This window comes from Onychostoma macrolepis, chromosome 14, assembly GCF_012432095.1.
Source record: "Onychostoma macrolepis isolate SWU-2019 chromosome 14, ASM1243209v1, whole genome shotgun sequence".
Lineage (NCBI taxonomy): Eukaryota > Metazoa > Chordata > Actinopteri > Cypriniformes > Cyprinidae > Onychostoma > Onychostoma macrolepis.
The window spans coordinates 8,038,605-8,060,913 of NC_081168.1; the positions used below are offsets into that span (position 1 = coordinate 8,038,605).

The 22,309-nt window shown below is 36.5% G+C and overlaps 2 protein-coding genes across 2 annotated transcripts; one reads left to right on the forward strand and one right to left on the reverse strand.

Annotated features, from left to right (window-relative positions):
* Positions 1–187: 187 nt before the first annotated feature.
* On the reverse strand, positions 188–3,965 carry mmgt1 (membrane magnesium transporter 1). The gene is made up of 4 exons (XM_058797400.1): positions 3,794–3,965; positions 1,775–1,827; positions 1,578–1,681; positions 188–1,462 (listed from the first exon to the last, which is right to left on the reverse strand). Exons 1-4 carry the CDS (start codon positions 3,870–3,872, stop codon positions 1,306–1,308), a joined length of 393 nt encoding a protein of 130 aa, XP_058653383.1. The 5' UTR covers positions 3,873–3,965; the 3' UTR covers positions 188–1,305.
* Positions 3,966–5,306: 1,341 nt separating this feature from the next.
* Positions 5,307–17,866, forward strand: slc9a6a (solute carrier family 9 member A6a). The gene is made up of 16 exons (XM_058798748.1): positions 5,307–5,698; positions 6,735–6,934; positions 7,944–8,021; positions 8,144–8,220; positions 8,320–8,432; positions 8,682–8,787; positions 10,244–10,385; positions 10,606–10,711; positions 10,821–10,909; positions 12,487–12,600; positions 13,010–13,121; positions 13,441–13,594; positions 13,880–13,910; positions 14,001–14,083; positions 14,370–14,475; positions 16,590–17,866. Exons 1-16 carry the CDS (start codon positions 5,362–5,364, stop codon positions 16,881–16,883), a joined length of 2,142 nt encoding a protein of 713 aa, XP_058654731.1. The 5' UTR covers positions 5,307–5,361; the 3' UTR covers positions 16,884–17,866.
* The last annotated feature ends 4,443 nt before the right edge of the window (positions 17,867–22,309 follow it).

Consider the following 22,309-nt stretch of genomic DNA (forward strand, 5'->3'; position numbering starts at 1 on the left):
GCCTCACAGTTGTAACATTGCACCCTACAGTTAAAAACAGCCATTGCGGCTCAAAACTAACAAGCACTTATGATGCAAACATCTTGCTAAAATGTTAGCCTAGCTAAGATTTTCAACATAGTGTTTGAATCATGTTAATATCAAAGCGATGCAACTACTCTAAAGTCATACTGACAACAAACGAAAGAAATATGATCTCCATGTTTAAAACAATGTCAAGCAGCAATTAATGCCAGAGGAGGAGACTAAACAGCGCTGGGATAAGGGGGTTGCCATTGCTGGTACTTAGCAGGTCTCCTCTAACAAAAAAAAAGTGGCTTAGTGAAGGATTAGTATAATTACAGGCTTAAATCAGACCATTTCAACTGCCCATTCTCTGCTTACATAGAAAACAATGGGTAACCAGGTTGATGTACCACACCCATATATGTCCATCAATCCACACATAAAATTGTTTATAGCATAACATAAAAACGTTTTTGGCCAGTTAGCAGGCCTTAGCATTGCATAACAATGGAGATAGTACAAAATGAACATGTTAATCTAGTTTTTAAAAAATCCAGACAGACTGTACTTACAAAAAGAAGCAAAAAAAAAAAAATGGATTTCATCCAAATTGCAAATTCATCAATAAAATTTCAGATTTTATTAAGGTAAAAATAAGGAGTTGTGTCTCAACAAGACATAAATCAGAAAACATTACCCCAAACCCCTCCCCCCTCCTCAAAAAACCAAAAAATTTACCATTCATTCCCACTGAGTGTTCACAGTATTGTTAGAATTGCTATCAATCTACATAATCTATTATGGCCTTGTTCAGACATGTTTTAATAGTTTTAATCATTTTCAGTATTATGAGCTCAAATCTGAAGTTCGGTAATCAGAGCTACTGCTTCTGAACACTAATACAATTTATGGTCCACAACATTGACCTCAATTCAGACGGGGACAGGGAAGAACCGGTTGCAGTTAGGGTCAGTTCAGCCAAAAATGTGGCAAACCGACATTGTACATGGTATGATTCGTGCCCTGTGTGAGACAGCCAAGCGGAGGGCTACAGCCGTAACCTACAGATTTAAGACTCCCAAGCAATAACAAGTATTTACAAACATATCAGCTGGAAAAGGAGTTGGCACAGTCCATTGACAAAATAGTAACCACAAGAGATGCATGTTTGTACAGCATATTCACATATACAACAAGACAGGAAAATATGCTTATTTTCCCTTTCAACCGAGGAGCTAACAAATAAATTTAAGAAATAATCAAATGAAACTGGGCAAGGCAGCCCACTGAAGGCCAGTCTCAATGATAATTTTCCAGCTTGCGTAACCGCAGGGGATTGGAGGGCAAGGCCTGGGCGCTGGGAGTGGAGGGCTCTTGTTCTGGAGGGTGGAAGAGTACTCGGCCTCGGTGATTGAACAGGTAGAAAGACGGGTGATTTCTCAATGTGTCAAATGTCCTGTTAGAGCAAAAGAGACGCAAGAGAGCTTATAACGTATCATCGGGAACAGCTCATTTCTGATACAGCCAGGAGTACTTTATGATCTCAGAAAAACACATCTGCCTGTGCTTACTTGTTTTTGAGCTCTGAAGAAGCATCCATGTCTTTGAATTCACCTGAGATGTGAACGATGCCGTAACACGTGATCACAAACGATAACAAAGTCTGTAACACTATCTGAAAACACAACACAAGAGAAGCTGTATCGAGGAAAACAACAAATGCATGCGATTCAATATGATTAGAGTCTTGTATTTGATTGCAACTCACATCGATAGGTAATGTTTCGTTCTCTTTTTCTGTCAGTCGCATGTAGGATCGGTCTGGAAAAAGAAAAGAAAATCTCTTTTTTAGGATGTGTGAGAGGCATTAAATCATTCCTTCTAAGTGTCACAGTACATGTACTTACTATAGTGATATTAGTACATTATGCATAATTTCAAGTTTCCAATCCTAAACCAAACACTAACCTTAACCCTATAGAGAGTAAATGTAGTTAATTCATATAGCACGCACAAAAAAAAAAAAAAAAAAAAAAAGCACAATAAGACAATCCTTGCATATTAAAAGTTCTTATATTTAAGAGCACAGCTTCTTGACATTTGCATGTTTTCTCAGGTTTCTAATTCTATATAATTAGCATATAATGCAAAGCTTTTTGCAAGTGATGGTACATGCAAAAAAAAAAAGGATGTCACTACTGCTAACTGTTTGCATCTTGACATGGGAAGCCTGAGTTGATTCCGTGGATCGGTTCTTATGAACAGTTCATGTCAAAGAATCGGTTAACAGCATCATAATCACGTCAACCAAACTTTGCATTATATGCCAAGCATACAGAATTAGAAACCTGAGCAAACATGCGAATGTCAAAACTGATTTTTTGGTCCCTGACATCCCAGCCACATTAGGCACATATTACTTTTTAGTATGATTTTTGATTAGGTTTTATTATTTAAGCGTGTTTGTTGTAATTTCATGCGTCACAGTTCAGTTTGTGAAGCAATGATTTAATTCAGCCAAAAAAAAAAAAAAAAAAAATCATACCATTAGTTAAATCCTCAATTCAGCCTGGTTTTTGCTTATCATCACATTATAAAGTTTGGTGTTTTTATGCAAAACAAAGAGGTTGAAGGTCTGTAGAATAATATTTTGCTAAGAGGTAAGTTTTATTTAGACAAATGTAGAATTGTTAAAGTTGGTCCAAATTGTGTTGCTTTTAAATTTGGAAATTTGAAAATCCTTAAATTTGCTTTTCTTCATTTTGATATATATATATATATATATATATATATATATATATATATATATATATATATATATATATATATATATATATATATATATATATATATATATATATATATATATATATATATATATATATATATACACACACAAGCAAAATACAATAAAGATAGGCCTACATTTAAAATTAACTACAATTACTTAATTTTAAATATATTTTAATTAATTTTGGATCAATGTATTAATGGATTTATTGTGTATAAATGCCTGTTTTTTTTTTATTTGACTAGATTTAATAAAGGTTTTTAAACAATTAATTCGTCGGTTGTCCGTTCAATACGAGTCAGTATGTTCAGAAGAGACGATTCTCGGTTCAGTGAGTCGAAAACCGCGGGATCGATTCAGTCGAACATAATACAGAATCGTTCAGAGCGATTAACGAACGAATCTTGTTCAAAGAAAAGATCCGATTCAAACGAACGAAACGGACATCGCTACGACAGAAATAGCGGATGAATTTGTATTTTTTTATACTCCATTTGCTTGGCAACGAGCTATTTTTCATTACAGCATCGTTTAGTTCCTTATTAAAGGTTACTGAACACACTGTCTTTGGAGAAAGTTTGAATTCGTAACGTTTACGGAGTAAAGACAATTTCTTCTAAAATACCAAGCACACTGCGTTACATGAACGCCACGATAAAACTCCACACAAACACGGATCTTTCATAAGTCTGTGTCAGACTGACACGATCAGTGATTCATGGTAGAAAACAACTTCTTAACCGTGTATGGTGCGGTGTCTCAAAACCTAGTGACCTACCTACCTATATATCGCATTTCAGAACAGAATATAACGTTCGAAAGCTCTCCAAAATGCTGTCTATACAGTTAGCTCAGCAGGGTTTGCGTGCTAGTGAAGCTGTCAAGCACACTGAGCTCCGCAGAGAGGCCGCACTCACTGGACCACGATCAGCTACATCTTACTGAACAACAGCACGTCTGTCCGTTACCTCCCGCTCCTGGATCAACAATACTTACGCTGCGCCGCGGAAAAAGCTGCGTGTGCCAAGGCGAAAAGGCCCACACCGACAACACCTTTCCAGAAGGACGAGGCCATTTTCACTCGAGCACAACCGATCGAGCCACTGCCGAAGCGCGTGAAGCACTCTTCAGTGAGCGCTGCGTCACCGCCGCCGCACTAATAGCACTTCCGGTTGCACACTGCCACTTTAAACATGCTTTTATCATAGCGAATATTGGAAAAATAATAAGGCGAGGAAAACAGTATCTTGTTGTGCCTTTTTTTATGATTCCCCTTTCAAATTATTACTTTGTATTTATTAATTTGCTTACTTGATTTTCTATTATTATTTTTTTATTATTATTATGTTTTTTTTTCTTTCTTTTACATTTTTACTTTCGTGTTTTGTATTTATTTGTATTTATTTTTTATTTAATGATTTGAACAACAACACAGAAAGGCATTCATAACTGGGGGATATATATTTTTTTAATTTACTTTGCTTTGGGACTTTTCATCCCTCTTAACGTCTCCATATTACAAATTCTTCTTTAAAAACCACTAAATGTGGGGAAGTTTTGAATTATTATTATTTTTTATTTTAAATAAAGATTCTTTTATCCTCAAATGACAAACCAAACTACTTTCGTGTTGATTATCCTTTTATGTATCACTTTATTTAGGTTATATTTGAGTTTTCCTTCCCCTGGCTGTTATCTTTGTTCTTTGTAATATTTCTTGATGTTCTGTAATATTGTAGCCTATTGTATTTGTTGATTCATTGGTTAATAATAATAAAAAAAAAGACACAGCGAATGTAAAAGAGCAGAAACATATTTACAGAAATATGTGAATAGTGAGGCATGGATTTTAACACAAAAGTCTCCACAATAAAATATAAAATTAATTTGAACAAAAACCCGACATCTTTCCAAAACGTTAAGATTTTAACTATTCATAAATTATTTTCTTCTTTGTTCTACATGTAATAAGCCTACATACATATTCTTTTCATGAATTAATAAACTATTTTTAACTACAGACTTAATCTCAACACCTGTAGCCAGCTAAAAATCACAAAAATTAGGCTACAGTAGAAATTCTATCTATCTATCTATCTGTATGACTACGGTTGTACAGGAAATAAACTATATAATGCATTAAAAAAGAACATAATGTTTGAAATATTGGCTGTTTTTCTGAGGGTGTGCGGTTCAAATATACATGTGACAAATGCATCACTAATGTTCTCCCTCAGTAACACCTGAATCTGACCTGTTTCAGACCGTTTGGAAATACGTGGAATGAAATGTGAGGGTTTTACTGCAAAACAAACAAACAAAAAAGTGAGTGCGTGGGGATTTGAACTTGCCATGACAAAATATTAATAACATCATAATATATATGCCAATGTTCGACAATGACGATGCAGAATAAATGAAAACGTCGAGAGTTATGCGCAGCGCTCGCTCATTATGAGCTGCACGAGCACGCTGCTCTCTTGGTCTCGTGACGTCACGTGCAGTGGGCGGGGCGTCGTTGGGAATCAGGAACAATCTACAGCAGCCTATGATTGTATCTGCTAATGCGCCTGAGCATAGTGCATTCCTCTTCTTATATCTTTCCACCTAAAAGAAATGCCAACATGGGCTCTACATGTAAGATCAACGCCGCGATGAGCATTTGGAGAAGACTGTCTCTGTTTGTTTTGGCGAGCTCCCTCTGCTTGTGCCTGTGCAGAGCTGAAGACAGTGCGATGGAGAATATCGTGACAGAGAAGAAAGCTGAAGAAAGCCACAGACAAGACAGTGCCGACCTGCTGGTCTTTATCTTGCTCCTCACCCTGACAATCTTGACCATATGGTTGTTCAAACACCGCCGGTTCAGGTTTCTGCACGAGACGGGGCTGGCTATGATATATGGTAAGAATAGGCGTGTTCAGAGATCATTTGCCTGTTTGATCGCACATATGAACTGTGTAGTAAGCTGCATGCTTACCGCAGTAAAGTCTACAACTGCATGGGATCTGTTAATTAAAGTACGCCACGCATGATAATGACTGTCCAAAGGCCAGTGTGGGAGTTTTAGCACTGGAGAGCAGGGCCTGTCCAGCAGGAGTTAATCTGCCTCACTGCTTTTACTGCATATACTGGGCTGTTTCAAAACACAAATATAACATTTTAAAAGCATTGCTGTTGTTGTCATCTCTCTATTAGGGCCTTAAATTAAGGAAACTTTTTTTAATTGTAAGGGGATTAATACTGAGTTTTCTTAACTTGCAACTGGAAATACTCTTGTCTATGAAGCATATAAAGTAAAGGATATTCAGGAGCTCATGTACACAATACTGTTATTGCACTATTTTTTTTATATGTATATTGTTTATATATTATATTATAGTTTTTATTCATATTTTGAGTCAGCATTTAATTTTATACTGTCAGCATTTATTTTTATTTTAGTGAAATTTATTTATTTTTCCATTTATCACTTGTTTTTTTTTTTTTTTTTTTAGTAATTTTATGTGATTTCTTGTTTTGTTTTTTTCTTTAATATTACTGTTTTGGTTTGATTTATTTTTTTACAGTTTTTATTCATTTTCAGTTTTAACTTTAGTTTAAACTTATTTCAGCTCTGTTTCTAATTTTCCTTTAAAGTTTTTATCTAATTTTTTATTTTTATTTTAATGCAGCTTTATTTCAGTTAACAAAAATGTTTAAAAGTTTATTATAAGTTAATAAAAGTGGCCATAGTACACAAAAAGGTGTGCTTCAAAAATCTGTTGAGAGTTGAATCACTTCAGCTTTTGTGATGACAAAAAGTCTAGGTAGGCAGCTCACTAGAGTTTGAACATTTTGATGTGGAATTATAAAAAAGACACTTAAATATTAAGAAATTTAAAATGTACTGATTCATTTTAATAAAACGGTACAATGCCATGTTTCTGTCTCTCATCAGGGTTGCTTGTGGGTGTTGTCCTGCGTTATGCTATTCATGTTCCCAGTGACATGAACAATGTTACACTGAGCTGTAATGTCAATGCCAGTCCAGCCACACTGCTGGTGAATGTCAGTGGTAAGTTCTACGAGTACACACTGAAAGGAGAGATCAGTGGCAGTGAAGTCAATGACATTCAGGACAACGAGATGCTCCGCAAGGTAAAATATCACATCACAAAAATCATACAGCAGCCATTTGACCTACAACACAGATTCAGATGAATTTGAATCGAAAGCTGGACTTAAACCACAAATGTTATGGGGAACTCAGAATATATTTGAATATGACTCATATTTGCATCTGTTTTTAGATAGATAGCCAGTCTGTTTTGCTGAACCCAGTCGTGTTTGCTAGGCATTTCAAACAAATTCCTGGTTTAAATTTGTACCAATAATTTAATTTCAACACACACACTCACACATACTAATTCAGTGCCTGACAAACTGTAATGCCCCTCACATGACCGATGCATGAAACTTAACTGCTTCTATCTCAGTCAAAATGAGTTGCGTAATTTCAAAAATGCCAATTGCATATAATGTTTTGTCAAATTGAATTTAGACTTGATTGACCCAAATAGTCTCCAGTCAACAAACTGATGAGAGGAAATAGCTTACATTTTCAACGCGCTTTCTTAAAAGAAATTAATATTTTTATTCAGCAAGGACACATTCAACTCATCAAAAGTGACAGTAAAGACATAATATATAATGATACAAAAGATTTTCAAATTTGAAATAAATTATTATTTTTTTTTACTTTCTATTCGCCATTGAATATGTAGAAATATATTGAGATGTATCACGGTGTCCACAGAAATATTAAGCAACACATATGTTTTCAGCACTAATAATAAATGTTTCCTGAGGAGCAAATCAGCATATTAGAATGATTTCTGAAGGATCATGTGATACTGAAGACTGGAGTAATGATACTGAATATTCAGCTTTGCATCACAGGAATAAATTACATTTTAAAGTATCTTAAAATGGAAAAGTTATTTTAAAGTTTTACTATATTTATCAAATAAATGCAACCTTAGTGAGCATAAGAGATTTCTTTCTAAACATCAACAAAAATCTTACGTACCCCAAAATTTTGAACAGTAGCACAGTTTTTAAAGGTGAAGGAAATGCCAATATCTGAATCATTCTAATTCTGTTTCAGGTGACCTTTGACCCAGAGGTCTTCTTCAATATTCTCTTGCCTCCTATCATATTTCATGCTGGATACAGTTTAAAACGAGTGAGAGCTGTTTTATTTATTCATTAATACAGACCAGATGTTGTGTGCACAAGATAACGTACTGCTCAGCGTAGAAAAATCAAAGCTCATTATTCATTTAAATTCTCCTGTCTGTGTTTCAGAGACATTTCTTCAGGAACTTGGGCTCCATTCTTGCCTACGCGTTTGTGGGAACTGTGGTGTCTTGTTTAATCATTGGGTCAGTGTATACAATGTCTTTTGTCAGTGCTTTTTCAAGTGGTTGCTCCAGTGATGAGGGTGAGAACCAGCGTTCAGAGGTGTGTGCTTTGTTTTTCAGGTTGTTTATGTACGGCTGTGTGACACTGATGAAGCAAATTGGCCATCTGAGTGGCGATTTCTTCTTCACTGATTGCCTTTTCTTTGGTGCCATTGTCTCAGCCACTGACCCAGGTACTACAGTCAGAGTCCCTGTAACAGTGCCTAAATGCAGTTGTTTTTTTTCTGAACTTTCTGAAGTCTAGTGCTATTTTTTGTTTTAGGAAATGATTATAATTAAGTTGTATATCAAAGCAATTTGTTTTCTGGAAGTAACCGGTTTGTAAAATGTAAAATTGAGTTTGAATCTATCCAGACTTCCTTTAGAAATTGCATTAGAATAGCACATCCGATGAAATGGTTGATTTGTATTTTGTTTTGCAGTGACAGTTCTGGCCATCTTCAATGAGCTGCAGGTGGATGCTGACCTGTACGCTCTGCTGTTTGGAGAAAGTGTTCTGAATGATGCCGTCGCTGTCGTACTGTCCTCGTAAGTTCTCTACTGCTCATGATTATACACTGCTATATTTACAAACTACTTTTTTTCATTCACTAATATTATATGACTGTTTTGGTTTTTTATAAACACAATGCAGAATGAATAATTAATACTTTTCATTTAACATCCGATTCTTTCTCTGCTGGACCTATCATCTGCTCCAGCATGCTGCTTTATTACGGGAGGCAAAGTGGGGCGGGGCATCACAGCCCTAGAGGTGTGGCTTATACAGAGGGCGGGAACCAGACACTGAGAACGCCCCTCAATGGGTGTGCTGCACATGTAGCTTTGAGCCTGCCGAGTGGATTTTTAGTGTGTGCATTGACTGGTCTGTACCAGAACATGCTGAGTAAATGACCCACAGTTATGCCTCACACAAGCACCTGTAACGAAGCTAAAGAAATCTCTGAGTAGTGCATCATTCCTCAAAGAGGAAGAATCCCTTACTACTTTCATTTTAAGTACCCGTAGGGGAATTCTGCAGTTCGTTAGCATCACAGATATGGAAGGTGTGGATGGGGCAGAGCTGTGGGTATTTGCAGATTGGATGATTAGCCATTTGCTTCATAGTTTGAAGTGATGCTGTGGTCCTTTAGAAAGTTTTCTCTTGTTCCTGCCTGTCCTAAATATTACAAATGTCATTTATTAATTTGAGCATTTTAAAAAGCTATTAAAGGGGTCATATCATGAGAAATCAAACCTTCCTTGGTCTTTCAGAACTTAATTTCTATCCTAATACATGGAAAAATACATATTTGAATTAAGCTGCAAAACAACGACTCCTGAGCTATAAGAGCAAAATATGGGAAAGTTCACCAAAACTTACAGATGATACCAACTTTAGCTTGTTTTCAATAAGGTTCCCAATCATTTTAGTCTGATCTTAACCATTTATGTGGTATGTTTCGGCAACAGTTGTTTTATGAATTAATTATGAAACTGCATTGAGCACGTCAGCAAACCAGCCTTTGTTTTAGTTAAACAAAAGAGCTAATTTCACATTTCCAATCTAAGGATCAGAGATAAGTTGCAAAAACTAACTTAAACGGGGACTTTGCTGACATTATATGGACCTCAGGGGAAAACAATAGGTGATAGAAAATGTATAATATGACCTCTTTAAGAAAACAGCGCAGAGACTGGGAAATTGTAGAAAATAAATTGAATATCTCTGCAGAGCACACCTTAGCTGATACTGATGTGTTCAGATATTGCAAAAACATTAGCATATTTTCCAGTCCTGCTCATAATGTTAATGTTTGTTATGGATTTCCAGTAGCAAATGGAATTGATGCATTATTGTAAAAAAAAAGAAGAACAGAGAAATCTCTTTATTTAAAATTTTAACTCTTTTAGATTTCTGTAAGTTTGAGATTAGAATTACTCTCATATGTTAATATCATGCAATGTATGAGTTTGTGTGGATGTATCTGTGTTCTTTTTACAGGTCAATTGTAGCATATCAGCCCGAGGGAGACAACACTCACACGTTTGAAGCCATGGCCATGCTGAAGTCCTTTGGCATCTTCCTGGGGGTCTTCAGTGGCTCTTTTGCTCTTGGAATGGCAACTGGAGTCGTAACTGCATTGATATCCTTTAATGGTTCAATATTGTATGTCACTTATTTCTGTTATAACACATTTATATGACTGTGGTGACTCTTATGGTAAATAAATGGGATATGTTTGAATCTCACCTGTGGCATGTATAGATCTCATTCTTCTTTCTATTTGATTGTCACTATTAATGTTAAATAATGCATTTAGTAGTTTCATCATCCCAAGGATATTTTCATTGACTCCTTTCCACGTTACTAAGTTCACTAAGCTTAGGGACTTGCCACTGCTGGAGACGGCACTGTTCTTCCTCATGTCCTGGAGCACATTCCTACTGGCCGAGGCCTGTGGATTTACAGGTGAGACTGAGGCTCCCATTGAGTCTTCTAGAAACTGTAAATAACCATATCGCAAACTCCTACTGTATAAATGAATGGCTGTTTCTACTCTTCTTGTTGTGTTTCTCAGGTGTGGTGGCGGTTCTGTTCTGTGGAATGACACAGGCCCATTACACCTTTAACAATCTGTCTCCTGAATCTCAGGACAGGACAAAACAAGTAAGTATTTTACGCTGTTTCTCATTCCACTTCCTAGTGTGTATGATGCACACTAACATTTCAATTCTTTGGGGTTGGTAAGATTGTTTCATATTTACAGGGCTTAAAGTTCTCCGGCACCGTGCCAGATCTCCGGCGTGTGGCAGCAAAAAAAGATAGTCCGAGCCTGCGTCCCAATGTGCATACTATCCATCCTAAATTCTATGTGATATTAGTAATTTTCAATACTATTTAGGGCAGATAGGTTGGATAGTATGCACATTGGGACGCAGGGCTACTTTAAAAAAAAACTTGTTGATATCACGTTCGAGTTAATGGGTTCGCCTACCAATGGTATGAGAGGAACACAGCTTTCATTCTCAACCAAACTAACATTACTAGCCATCAGAAGTTTTTGCTTTTATAAACACGAGACGCGCATAATAGCAGAGGAAAGGAAAAGAACGAGCGCAAGCTGCGAGGCGCAAAGGTGTCTGTCTAGCGCCATATTTACATAAAAAAGCTATTAAAAAAGCAGCAGAGCTTTGTAAACAGCTCAAAATAATTACGTCATCTCCATAAGAACTATATGATTGCCAGAACAAATTTACCGGTAGTTTTGGAAAGGATTTTAATTTACTAGTAAAGACTGTATGTGTGAAAGGGGCTACATTAAAAAACACTTAAAAATCAGTTAGAATAAGGAAAGCAGTAACTTTGCCGTAGTATCCTTTCAAATGTTAAAGTTGCCACAGTCATTGCTTTCTTTGCGTGTGCAGCACTTTATTTGTACCATTTTGTTTTATTAGTTTATTTATCAGGTAGTTCCAAGGAAAATCATTTTCAATTTTTTTTTGTTTGTTTGTTTGTTCGCCAAATAACCCTGTGTATGTGTACACCCCCGCAACCCCCCAACCCTCGGAAAATGATTTTTTGCTTTAACCCCTGTATTTATGTCTCTTACGCTCACTAAGGCTGCATTTATGTGATTAAAGTAAAACAGTAATATTGTGAAATAATATTACATTTTAAAACAATTACCTTATGTTGTAAAGAATTTTAAAATGTGATTTATTGTTGTGATGGCAAAGCTGATTTTGTTTTTTTTTAGCAGCCATTACATTAGTCTTCAGTGTCACATGAAGAGATATTTCTTCTTCTTATCAAACATTTCTGCAGCTTAAAATTTGGTGGAATCCATTATACATTTTTAGGATTATTTCATGAATAGAAAATTCAAAAGAACAGTGTTGAAATGAAATAGACATCTTTAAATTATAAATAATGTTATAAATGTCTTTTGATGAATTTAATGCACCATTCATAAATAAGTATTAATTTCTTCAAAAACAAATCTTGCACTAGCAAGGGCGTTGATCTAGTAAGCACTGGGACACTGATGGCTCAATTACATGTGACACAATTGACGTTGCAACATGATTATAATTTTTTTTAAAATCTTTTTAACCTTAGTAATTTTTTAACTATATAACTGCTGAACTTGTCCGAAGTTAATATTTATTTTAGGTTCACGGAATATGAAATATACATAATATAAACATCTCACTATGATTTCTTGTCATTGTGCTCTCTTTCAGTTATTCGAGCTTCTGAATTTTCTGGCTGAGAACTTCATATTTTCCTACATGGGCTTGACATTGTTTACCTTCCATAACCACGTCTTCAACCCGATCTTCATAGTGGGCGCATTCGTATCCTAAGACTATGTAAAATCAATAAATGAGCAGAAAATAAAAAGGTAGAATAGTCAAAATGCTCTCAGCAAATGCAAAACAAGTATAAAATCTGATGGATTACTATTATTTAAAAAAGCATGTGTGTGTTTATGTTGCATGTCCAACATAATTTATGTTGTAAATTAAGTACTTTGCTTAATGTCATCAAGGAAGTGGCAGGCTATTGTTGTTGAGTGATATGTCCAGGAAGTTACAGCTCAGTGTGTTTCCCAGAAATCAATGGCCCAGAAACACTTTTTCATGAACAGAGCCCTCTGAAGGCCTCAGGAAGGACAAAATGTCACGGTTTTGAAGAGGGTGTAGATGCTGTCAGTGCAGCAGTAGCTCCATTTTTCCTGTCATGCCTTAACACCTCTCGTCCCAGCTGTCTGTGTTTCTGGGCAGAGCGGCGAACATCTACCCTCTCTCCTTCCTGCTGAACTTGGGCCGTAGAAACAAGATCAGCCCCAACTTCCAGCACATGATGATGTTTGCAGGTTTGTGCATAGAGCTGCAGGCGATTCCTTTGGTCAGCCAAGATCTAAACGATGAAGAATAGCATGCCAAACCCAAAAGTCCCATTAAGGTTAAATGGGTCAGACTTGAACCCATTGTTTGTTTATTTATTTATTTCTTTTTTTAACTTGAGTTCGTTTTTTTTAAATCCACTTTGTGGGTTTATAGTGTGAACTATAGTGTTTCAATCCAAACCAATGGGGTTTGAAATCTGATTAATATCAGATTTTTGCAAATGCATGTCAGTCGTCATGGTTTATGTGAACCAATTTTTGCTGTTCTTGCTCCACCCCTCGCCAGGTCTTCGTGGTGCCATGACCTTTGCCTTGTCAATCAGGGACACTGCCACGTATGCACGGCAGATGATGTTCTCCACCACGCTGCTGGTGGTCTTCTTCACTGTTTGGATCTGTGGAGGAGGCACAACTCAGATGCTGTCCTGCCAGAAAATCCGGTCAGTTCGAACCTCACTTTTAGTCTGAATGACCTTTTTGTGTCACAAGTAGACTATGGGAATGGGTAACTCATTAAACATGGCTTTAGTTCTTATTTGCATCCTTTTTCCATTTCTACCCAGAGGGAATAATGTGTAAATACCAAGAGCCATTTAAAACGCAAAAGGCTGAACTCACTTAACAAATAAAACTCAAATTAGAGAGGATGAAATTGCGACCAACTGTGTTTTTGTTCTGTAAGTGTTTTCATCACATTTGCTGTAATGCTGTTTTGTGTTTGGCAGTGTTGGAGTGGACACGGATCAGGAGAACTCTGTAAGTGTTTTTGTCTGCTGTAGACAGACGTACAGTGGCTTATTTAATGAGAGCTGTTTAATGATGGATTTCCTCTGTGTCCGTCTGCAGATCGGCCCTGATGGAGTGGAGAGGAGGAGCACTAAACAGGAGAGCGCCTGGCTCTTCAGGATTTGGTACAACTTTGATCACAAGTATCCTTTGCTGTGTAGCTCTTATTAGTAAGCTGCATGAAAAACAAAGACAGAATCAGATGGAAGTAAAACACCAATCCAGTCCTCCAACTTTACATGTTATATGCTAGGTAGTGTGCAACAATAGGTATGTTTACATGCACAAATTTCAGATTCTGTTTCTTTTGTGTTTATATGAAACCTAAATGTTGCAAATTCAATCCGAATCACATATTTGTTTACATGTGCATCATGACATCACATAAAATGGTAAATCGTGCAAAACCTTAACCCCGATGACTTGCAGTTATCTAAAGCCCATTTTGACGCACAGCGGCCCACCGCTCACTGCCACACTTCCAGCTTGCTGTGGCCCTCTGGCACGCTGCCTCACCAGCCAACAGGCTTATGAGGTTTGTACTTTACACACACACACAGTGAGCTAATAATTATCCGTAGTTCTGTATTTTCCTCTGTTTTAGCTAGATTAGGCAGATAACACTGAAGGAACTAGTCATTTATGTCTGCGTACTACCAGATGGCGACAGACAGAATCTGTGTTTATAGGGACGGACCCCTCGAATTCACTCTTAATTGCCATTTAATAGGCTGGAACAGCCGACTCAAATTACCCCCCTCCTAGAGCTGATTATTCAGCGAGGTGTGAACAGACAGCGAATGTGGATTGATGTAGTCAACAAGAGACATAAAACCATCTGTTATTGCTGTGTTATTAGGATGATCAGAGCGTTTCATCTATTGCAGTAATTAGGTTTTGATAGTGGTATGCTTGTATGCTTTTTCATAAATTTAACAAGTAATGCGAGATGCATAAATCGTATCACTTAGCCTGTTGTTTATACATAGTAAATTTATGTATTGTTGTTAATGCTACATAAGCATTTTTAATAGTTAGTATTACTTTACGTTGTTTGTTGTTTTAAAACCCAGTTCTCATGACGTGAGAGCTAGGGTTGCAAAGGGGTGGAAAATTTCCAAAAATCCCAGGAAGATTCCAAGAAATCCCAGAAAGTTTCCCGAAAATTTTCCAACTTTTTGCAACCCTACATGAGACACTGTAAGGCATTGTCTGCATGTGTACATAAACCAGCATTTTATATATTTTGTTTTTTACTGCCTCAAAGTCCTCACATTGCACATTGTTCGTAGCAGGCTGTGAGTTTCTTACACAAGTGTTTTAAAGGGCTTTAGATTTTAGAGATGCAACCACTAAAGCAAGTTAAAGCACAGATAGCTAAAAGCTTCTCTAAGTTCTTGCCCTTTGTTTTACTTCCATGAAAAATATTAGTTAAATCAAATAAATTCACTGTTCATCCATCCATTTCTGAGTCACCTCTCTAGTAAGTAGTTGTAACTGGCAAGTGATCCTCATTCCAGAGTCCACTCTTTATGAAACACATTTTATTGGACTGTGATTGTTTAAATTCCTAGTGCAGATTGTTTTATTTGGCTGCTAAAAGACTTTTGAAAGCATTTTATCAGAGATGTTACATTGCATATAAAAGATAATAAAAACAGCATGCTATTAAATAACCTTCATATACACTACAGTCCAAAGGTCTGGGGACGGTAAAATGTTTTTGACAGGAGTCTCTTAGGCTCATCAAGGCTGTATTTATTTGATCCAAAATGCATTAAAAATGTATTACTGTGAAATATTATTACAATTTAAAATAACAGTTTTGTATTTGAATATAGTTATTCTTGTGATGCAAAGCTGAATTTTCAGCATCATTACTCCAGTCTTCAGTGTCACATGATCCTTCAGAAATCATTCTCATGTGCTGAATTGCAGCTCAAGAAACATTTCTTATTAATATCAACGTTGAAAACAGTTGTGCTGCTTAATATTTTTAAAGGTTCAAAAAAGAACTGCATTTATTTGAAATTTGACAATCTTTTGTAACATTGTTACTATCAGTTTTAATCAATTTAAAGTGCCCTTGCTAAATAAAAGTATTACTTTATTTCCAAATGGATTAAAAAAACCGACCTATATCCTCTTATCAGTGGTTTGATTGGAGCCAATTTGGGTCAATCAAGTCTAAATTTAGTTTAACGGGTGAAGGGTTACATTTTATGCTCATTAAAATTGCCATGTCTTCAGTGTCACACGATCCTTCAGAAATCATTCTAATTTGTTGCTCAAGAAACATTAATTATTCTTATCAGTGTTAAAAATAGCTGCTTAATATTTTTGTGCAAACCGTGATGCTTTTTTTGTTTTCAGGATTTGATGAATAAAATAAATCTTTTGTAACATTATAAGTGTCTTTACTGTCACATCTAATGCGTTTTTGATGAATGCAAGCATTAATCCCAACAACTTTGAATGGTAGTGTTACTTTTATTACATTTTAGCTCATTTTATTCCCTTGACCTCATTTGGCTCCAGGACGATTCTAAGTAGTACTCAGTAATAGGTTTATTAGGCTTTTTGCTAAATGACTACTCGCATACTCCAAAAAATCAAACAATGAAATCACCACTGTGTGTGTTCTCTCAGAACGAGGAGCAGCTGAAGGACAGCGACTCGGACCTGATCCTGAACGACGGTGACATCACGCTGACGTACGGTGACATCACTGTGAGCACAGACGCTACGGGTGCTCACACGAGCGGGACGCCCGTCGGAGGAGTGGCCGTGAACTCTGATGAGGCTCTGGACCGAGAGCTGGCGTTCGGTGACCACGAGCTGGTGATCCGAGGCACCCGACTGGTCCTGCCCATGGATGATTCAGAGCCCCCGCTGTCTCTGGACTCCCACCGGCACCGGCACAAGAACGAAACGATGAGTTGAACAGAACGAGTCTCTTCTCTCTATCATGTCTCATCCAGAGCGATCTCTCTCAGCACCTCTCCTGTCTCTGAAGTGGCTGGTTTGATGTCTCTACCTCATTTGCCACTCTTTCTTTTACATCATCACTGAAATGTAAATGATTTATTCACTTCTCATCTGCAAAGCTTTTTTCTGTTTACGGCCGCTAATCAGACCACTTAGCATCTGACATCACGGATCGGAAGCATGCTCTGGTTTCTCTGAGGTTATCACGACAACAGAATAAGCATACTTTTATTGTCTGTATAGCAAGGCGTAAAATTGCTGTGACCCGGCCTGCATGCTTATTTGTGTCCTCTCTTGGCGTGCGAGCGCTTGTTTAGGAGATGTGAAGAGTCCGTGGCACATTCCTGTGGGTCTGATGCTTTTTACTGCCTTCTCTCTTCAGAGGCGTGCTGATTGGTGGCTCTGCGTTTGCTGTGCAGTTACAATCAAGTGCCTGTCGAATGTAGTTTTCCCCCTTAGAGCAAAATGACACTCTTTGCCGTCCACTAGAGGGAGGCCTTGTATTTTGATACGGTTTTGTTCGTCTGAGCTGTGCAGGCGGACGCCATTCACTCCGAGTAACTTGTGATTGGCTGTAAAGATGTGCTTGGATCTTATATTGTGACCTTTGACTGTGAATCTCTGAAGGTTTTTACGCCTTGTTTTTTGTGTTTTTGTTCTGCTCAGTCAGAAGATAGCGAGCCATTCATACAGTGCAATTTCTTTTTAGTTGTAACATTTTTCTAAAATAACTAAAAGATATTATTATTTTTTCTTTTTGTCCATGTCGTTCTAATCTTTTATGAACTAAATGTCATGTTTAACTACGAATGTCTAAAATAACCATTGGGATTACAAACCCCCAAAAAATTTAATAAAAATTGCCCATACTTTTTGTAGTAGGGCCATCTAAGATAATGCATTGAGCAATCTGTTTAAAAAAAAAAAAAAAAGAAAAATAAATGCTAATGGGACTTGAGCTTTTTTATTCCTAATTTTTTGCATGACATGTTATGTGAAGAAGCATAACCCTCCACGTTCCCTCCTAAAGTCTTTTTTTGTGTGTTAGCGGTTTCTAACAAATTGAAAACTCTTTATCTATCTAGGTCAGTGTAGAGCGTCGCATCGACACCTTTGTGATTTTTACATTGGTTGGGTTGAGAGTAATTCTGTAGCTGTTCAGATTTTAGACTCATTTTAAAAGGGCTGAATGAATAAAAGAAATTTTAACGTTCACACCCATGGAAAGAAAAAAACATTTGTATTGTTCTGTCTAATGGTTTCAGGCTGGACAGGCGTTAATGGCATTAGAGTAAGATCTTTACATTTAGACCTGCATCCCAATTTGCATACTTCGCATCCATAATAGAATGTGATTCTATTAGAATTAGTGCCTCCCAAATGTTGAACATTTCTCATAAATTTACATATTTTTTTGCAGAATATGTAAGGTGTTCAGCATTATTTTAAATTTGACGAGAGATAAATAGCTCCAAAACTGATATTCAAGTATATTCCAATACACAAAATGATGAAAGTGAAATTACACAAATTATTCTGTTCAAAAGTTTACATATCTATGGTTCATCATATTGTTTGCCTCATTGATCAACTGTGATGTGTATATACGTGAATATCTTATGTCAGATAATAAGATAATGCTAGCTATATATACATATACATATAATAATAATAATATTATTATTATTTTTAATTCTGCAAGTTGTTTCATGACAACTTCATGACATCCAGATACTGTCTACAGTGTACTTTCCCATCATTGGTAAAGTGTGCTCTAATAGTTTGTGAATTGGGATGCAGCTACTGATTTAGAGTTATTCTTAATTTTAAGATGAAGTGAGAGCCGTGATAATGAAGGAGCACTAGAGGAGCAAACAGATCTTTTGTAAAATCCAGTCCATGTGTTTGTAGTTTCTCTATTGCTTTCTATCTGTCCGTGGACATTGTAGGAACCGCTGTTGTGTGGATGTTTTTTGGCCAGGGTGGCATCATTAACTGCAGAGCAGGAAGTGTTGATAGGACCCCACCCTGCCAGCAATGTCTGTGTGCTGGAAAATTGCACACGCTGTGGAACGAAAGGATGACGGCTGGTCATCACCGTGGCATCAGAGGCCTTCGTCACAGATATGTCCTGCTGTGCAGGATCATGTTAGAGGAGGCCACAGTATTGTAATGCACAGGAACAGTGTGTGTGTGTGTTTGAATAGATGTAATCGAGTTAAGCATTATTAGCAGATTTGCACTTTTTTTTTTTTGCCTTTTTAATTTGCTTTAAAAAAAACATACCCGAGAAATACCTACTGTTCTATGTCAGAGCATTATGAGATGAGCAAATGAAATTCAGACATCCTGCAAAATTCTTTTTTTGAGATGTCAAGAGGAAAAAGTATTTAATGCCTGCAGCAGAATTTCTTAAATGTTTGTATTTGTAGTATTGGAGAATGAATCTTCCTTTCAGACAGCAAATGAATTTAGGAGTTTGTGAATCTATGAGATTAAAGGGTTACTGAAATGTACGGATAAACTAGGGGTTTCTGTAGATTGTAAAGACATTGTTACAGTAAAAAAAACAAACTGTGATTTATTTTGAATAAACTTTTCTTCTTTTTTTAACACTCGTATAATCTATGTGCTCCTCCAAAAATACTTAAAACACGAACAATGAGAGCTTGACTTGTGCACCCCAGTTTGTGCAAAGTAGCAGAAGCAAGTTGAACGGGCTTTAATGGTGGTAAATGTGCTGTTTGTTCTGGTACGTAGTGGTGTGTTAGTCACACTATGTGCAGCTCTACTCTAATGTGTTGCAGGTACTGACTGTTTACATCTGTGTAAATATTCTCATCTGTTCATGTGTGCAGTGGTCAATAAACAGAAGCCTGTGCTTTCGATTAAATAATCTTGTATGGCTGTTTTAATCTCCATATTCAAAAAAACTGGATCACTGCTGGAACTCTTTTCTTAGGCTTTGACATCATTCCTTAAGCAGCTGTTTGGAAGCTGTGTAAATGAAATATGTCTGATACAGCAGGGTTAATGGCCCCTAGATAAAAGGTCCTTTTGATTTATTTTCTTCTAATGCACTAAATAGCAACAAGCACCATGACAGTGCCTTTCTAAACATGCATGCCCTTAAGCACTGTGAAAATATCTCGATCCATGTGCACAAAGACGCTAGGGTTGAATCTGAAGTAATTTGATCTAATGTTTCACACATATATATATATATATATATTATTTTATATATTTAGCTTATGAGACTCGCTATCCCACATAAACTACAGTTCAAATTTTTTTCACATAATTCTCATCCTCACCCAGTCTGCATTTATTTTATCAAAAATACAGTATAAAAACATTTATTATTTTGTATTGTAATATTTAAAAATATTTTATTTTTTAGAGATTTTAGTGTATTTTGGGGCGAAAGGCTTGTTAATAATTTTAAGTTTTGTTTTTACCTAGGTACCACTTGGCTTCTCTGACTAACTTTATATTTAATATAATTTCTTCAAAACAATTCTCATACAAAACTTTTTGTTGGATAAATATTAAATACATTATTTTAATTGTCATGGATTTTGGGACTAGGAAGAAAAAAAAATCTAATTTTCCTTAAAGGGATAGTTCACCCAAAAATGAAAATTCTGTCATTACACACTCTCATGTCGTTCCAAACCCGTAAGACCTTTGTTCATCTTCTGAACACAAATGATTATTTTTGTTTTCTTTGCGTACAAAAAGTATTCTCGTAGCTTCATAAAATTACGGTTGAACCGCTGATGTGACATGGACTGTTTTAACGATGTCCTTACACCTTTCTGGGCCTTAAACGTGTCAGTTGCATTGCTGTCTAAGCAGGGTCAGAGAGCACTTGGATTTCATCAAAAATATCGTAATTTGTTTTCTGAAGGTCTTACGGGTTTGGAACGACATGAGAGTGAGTAATTCATTTTCAACTATCTTGCCTTTTATCATGTACCGCTTACTTTAATGTCTGTTGATGAATGAATCACTCTTGCGTTCACTCGTGCAGAGGAGAGGTCAGGCTGAAGAAGGATCAGGTAACATGTTCCTTATATGGTCAGAACTCTTAACAAGAGCACATCCTCACTGGAATCACACCCAGTCCAACATTTACATCATAGTCTGTCCAACAATGCAGAAAAAAAGTGATTTGTGTCCGTTTATAAGGGAACACACAGTACACTTTCACCCAGCCACACTGTAATGAACCAGACATGCTTAGGAACATCTCAGAACTGAGACTGAAGACTTTTTTTCCTTCTTCACATATTCAACTAATTTCTGTTTGAGGCTAAATAAAGGGTAAAAGCCTCTTTACTTCACAAGCACTTTAATGGATGGGGAAAAAAATCATATTCACTCTAATTCTAAGCTATTATTTAACTCCTCGAATAGAGGCTGAGACTAGGTGTTCTGAGAACACAACTCAACCTTTAAAATCATGTAATTATGTATTTGACTGAATGTATCTCAGGGCGTGTTTTTTTTTACTCACTCAACAGCTATAAAATGTGCTTGTTTGGACGTTAGAGTTAGCAAAACATACGCAACTGAATTTCTGACCTAATTTTACTGAGATATAGCACTTGTAACAAGTAGCCCCCTGTCTTGCTATCAGTGATTACTAAACAAAACATTATTATGTAGCAGAAGGGAATTGTTTGGCTCAGTCTCTGGTGCCAGGACATAAATAAGTATAGATATGCTGCTGCTGCCAGGCCTTTCATAGCTTCTGTTCTCCATGTCATTGATGTCTTTAACCGTTTGGAGGCTCTCCAGGAACTGATGACAAGCTGGAGGTTGTTTAAAGGTGATGATATTTGTGCCCTCAGTAGTGCTCTGTTAATTCCACAACACTGTATATATCACACAAGTGTTCAGGATCTTGCACTGAGTTCCCCAGAAACCTTTCATTGAACAGTTCTTGGAGTGAAGAACATTATAAAAAAATCCTTTTTTGGAATGAAAGGCTTTAATGGATGTTAAAGATTCTTCATGGAACCATCAATGCCATTAAGGAAGTTTTAAGAATGTACAGTAGAAAAACTCTGGATCATCTCTGAAAGCTATGAAATCTTTGTGGTCTGTGGTTTCTCTTTTCAGCAAGCATGTAGGGAACGTGTTCTACTAGAATAAAGCATCTGAAGTGACGCATTAGTAGTGTTGAAAAAAAAACAAACATTTGAGCTGTAGTATATGGAAGACTATTAAACGTGTTCAAATTTATTCTGAATGAATCACTAAACATACAGAATGATTATTTATCACAACTCGCTTCTCTTTAGGCTTTTATACACAATTGGTTAAGCACAAAGAGTGAATTCCAGTCTGATGTCATTGTTGATATGAACTCAAAG

Bases quoted from the DNA above. Each gene is read 5' to 3' on its own strand.
- slc9a6a (XM_058798748.1), top strand. From the start codon at position 5,362: ATGCGCCTGAGCATAGTGCATTCCTCTTCTTATATCTTTCCACCTAAA. The intron at 10,712-10,820 runs GTGAGACTGAGG...TGTGTTTCTCAG, and splicing joins CGAGGCCTGTGGATTTACAG to GTGTGGTGGCGGTTCTGTTC. The intron at 13,911-14,000 runs GTAAGTGTTTTT...GTCCGTCTGCAG, and splicing joins ACACGGATCAGGAGAACTCT to ATCGGCCCTGATGGAGTGGA.
- mmgt1 (XM_058797400.1), bottom strand. From the start codon at position 3,872: ATGGCCTCGTCCTTCTGGAAAGGTGTTGTCGGTGTGGGCCTTTTCGCC. The intron at 1,682-1,774 runs GTGAGTTGCAAT...TTGTGTTTTCAG, and splicing joins ACGAAACATTACCTATCGAT to ATAGTGTTACAGACTTTGTT. The intron at 1,463-1,577 runs GTAAGCACAGGC...TTGCTCTAACAG, and splicing joins TCTTCAGAGCTCAAAAACAA to GACATTTGACACATTGAGAA.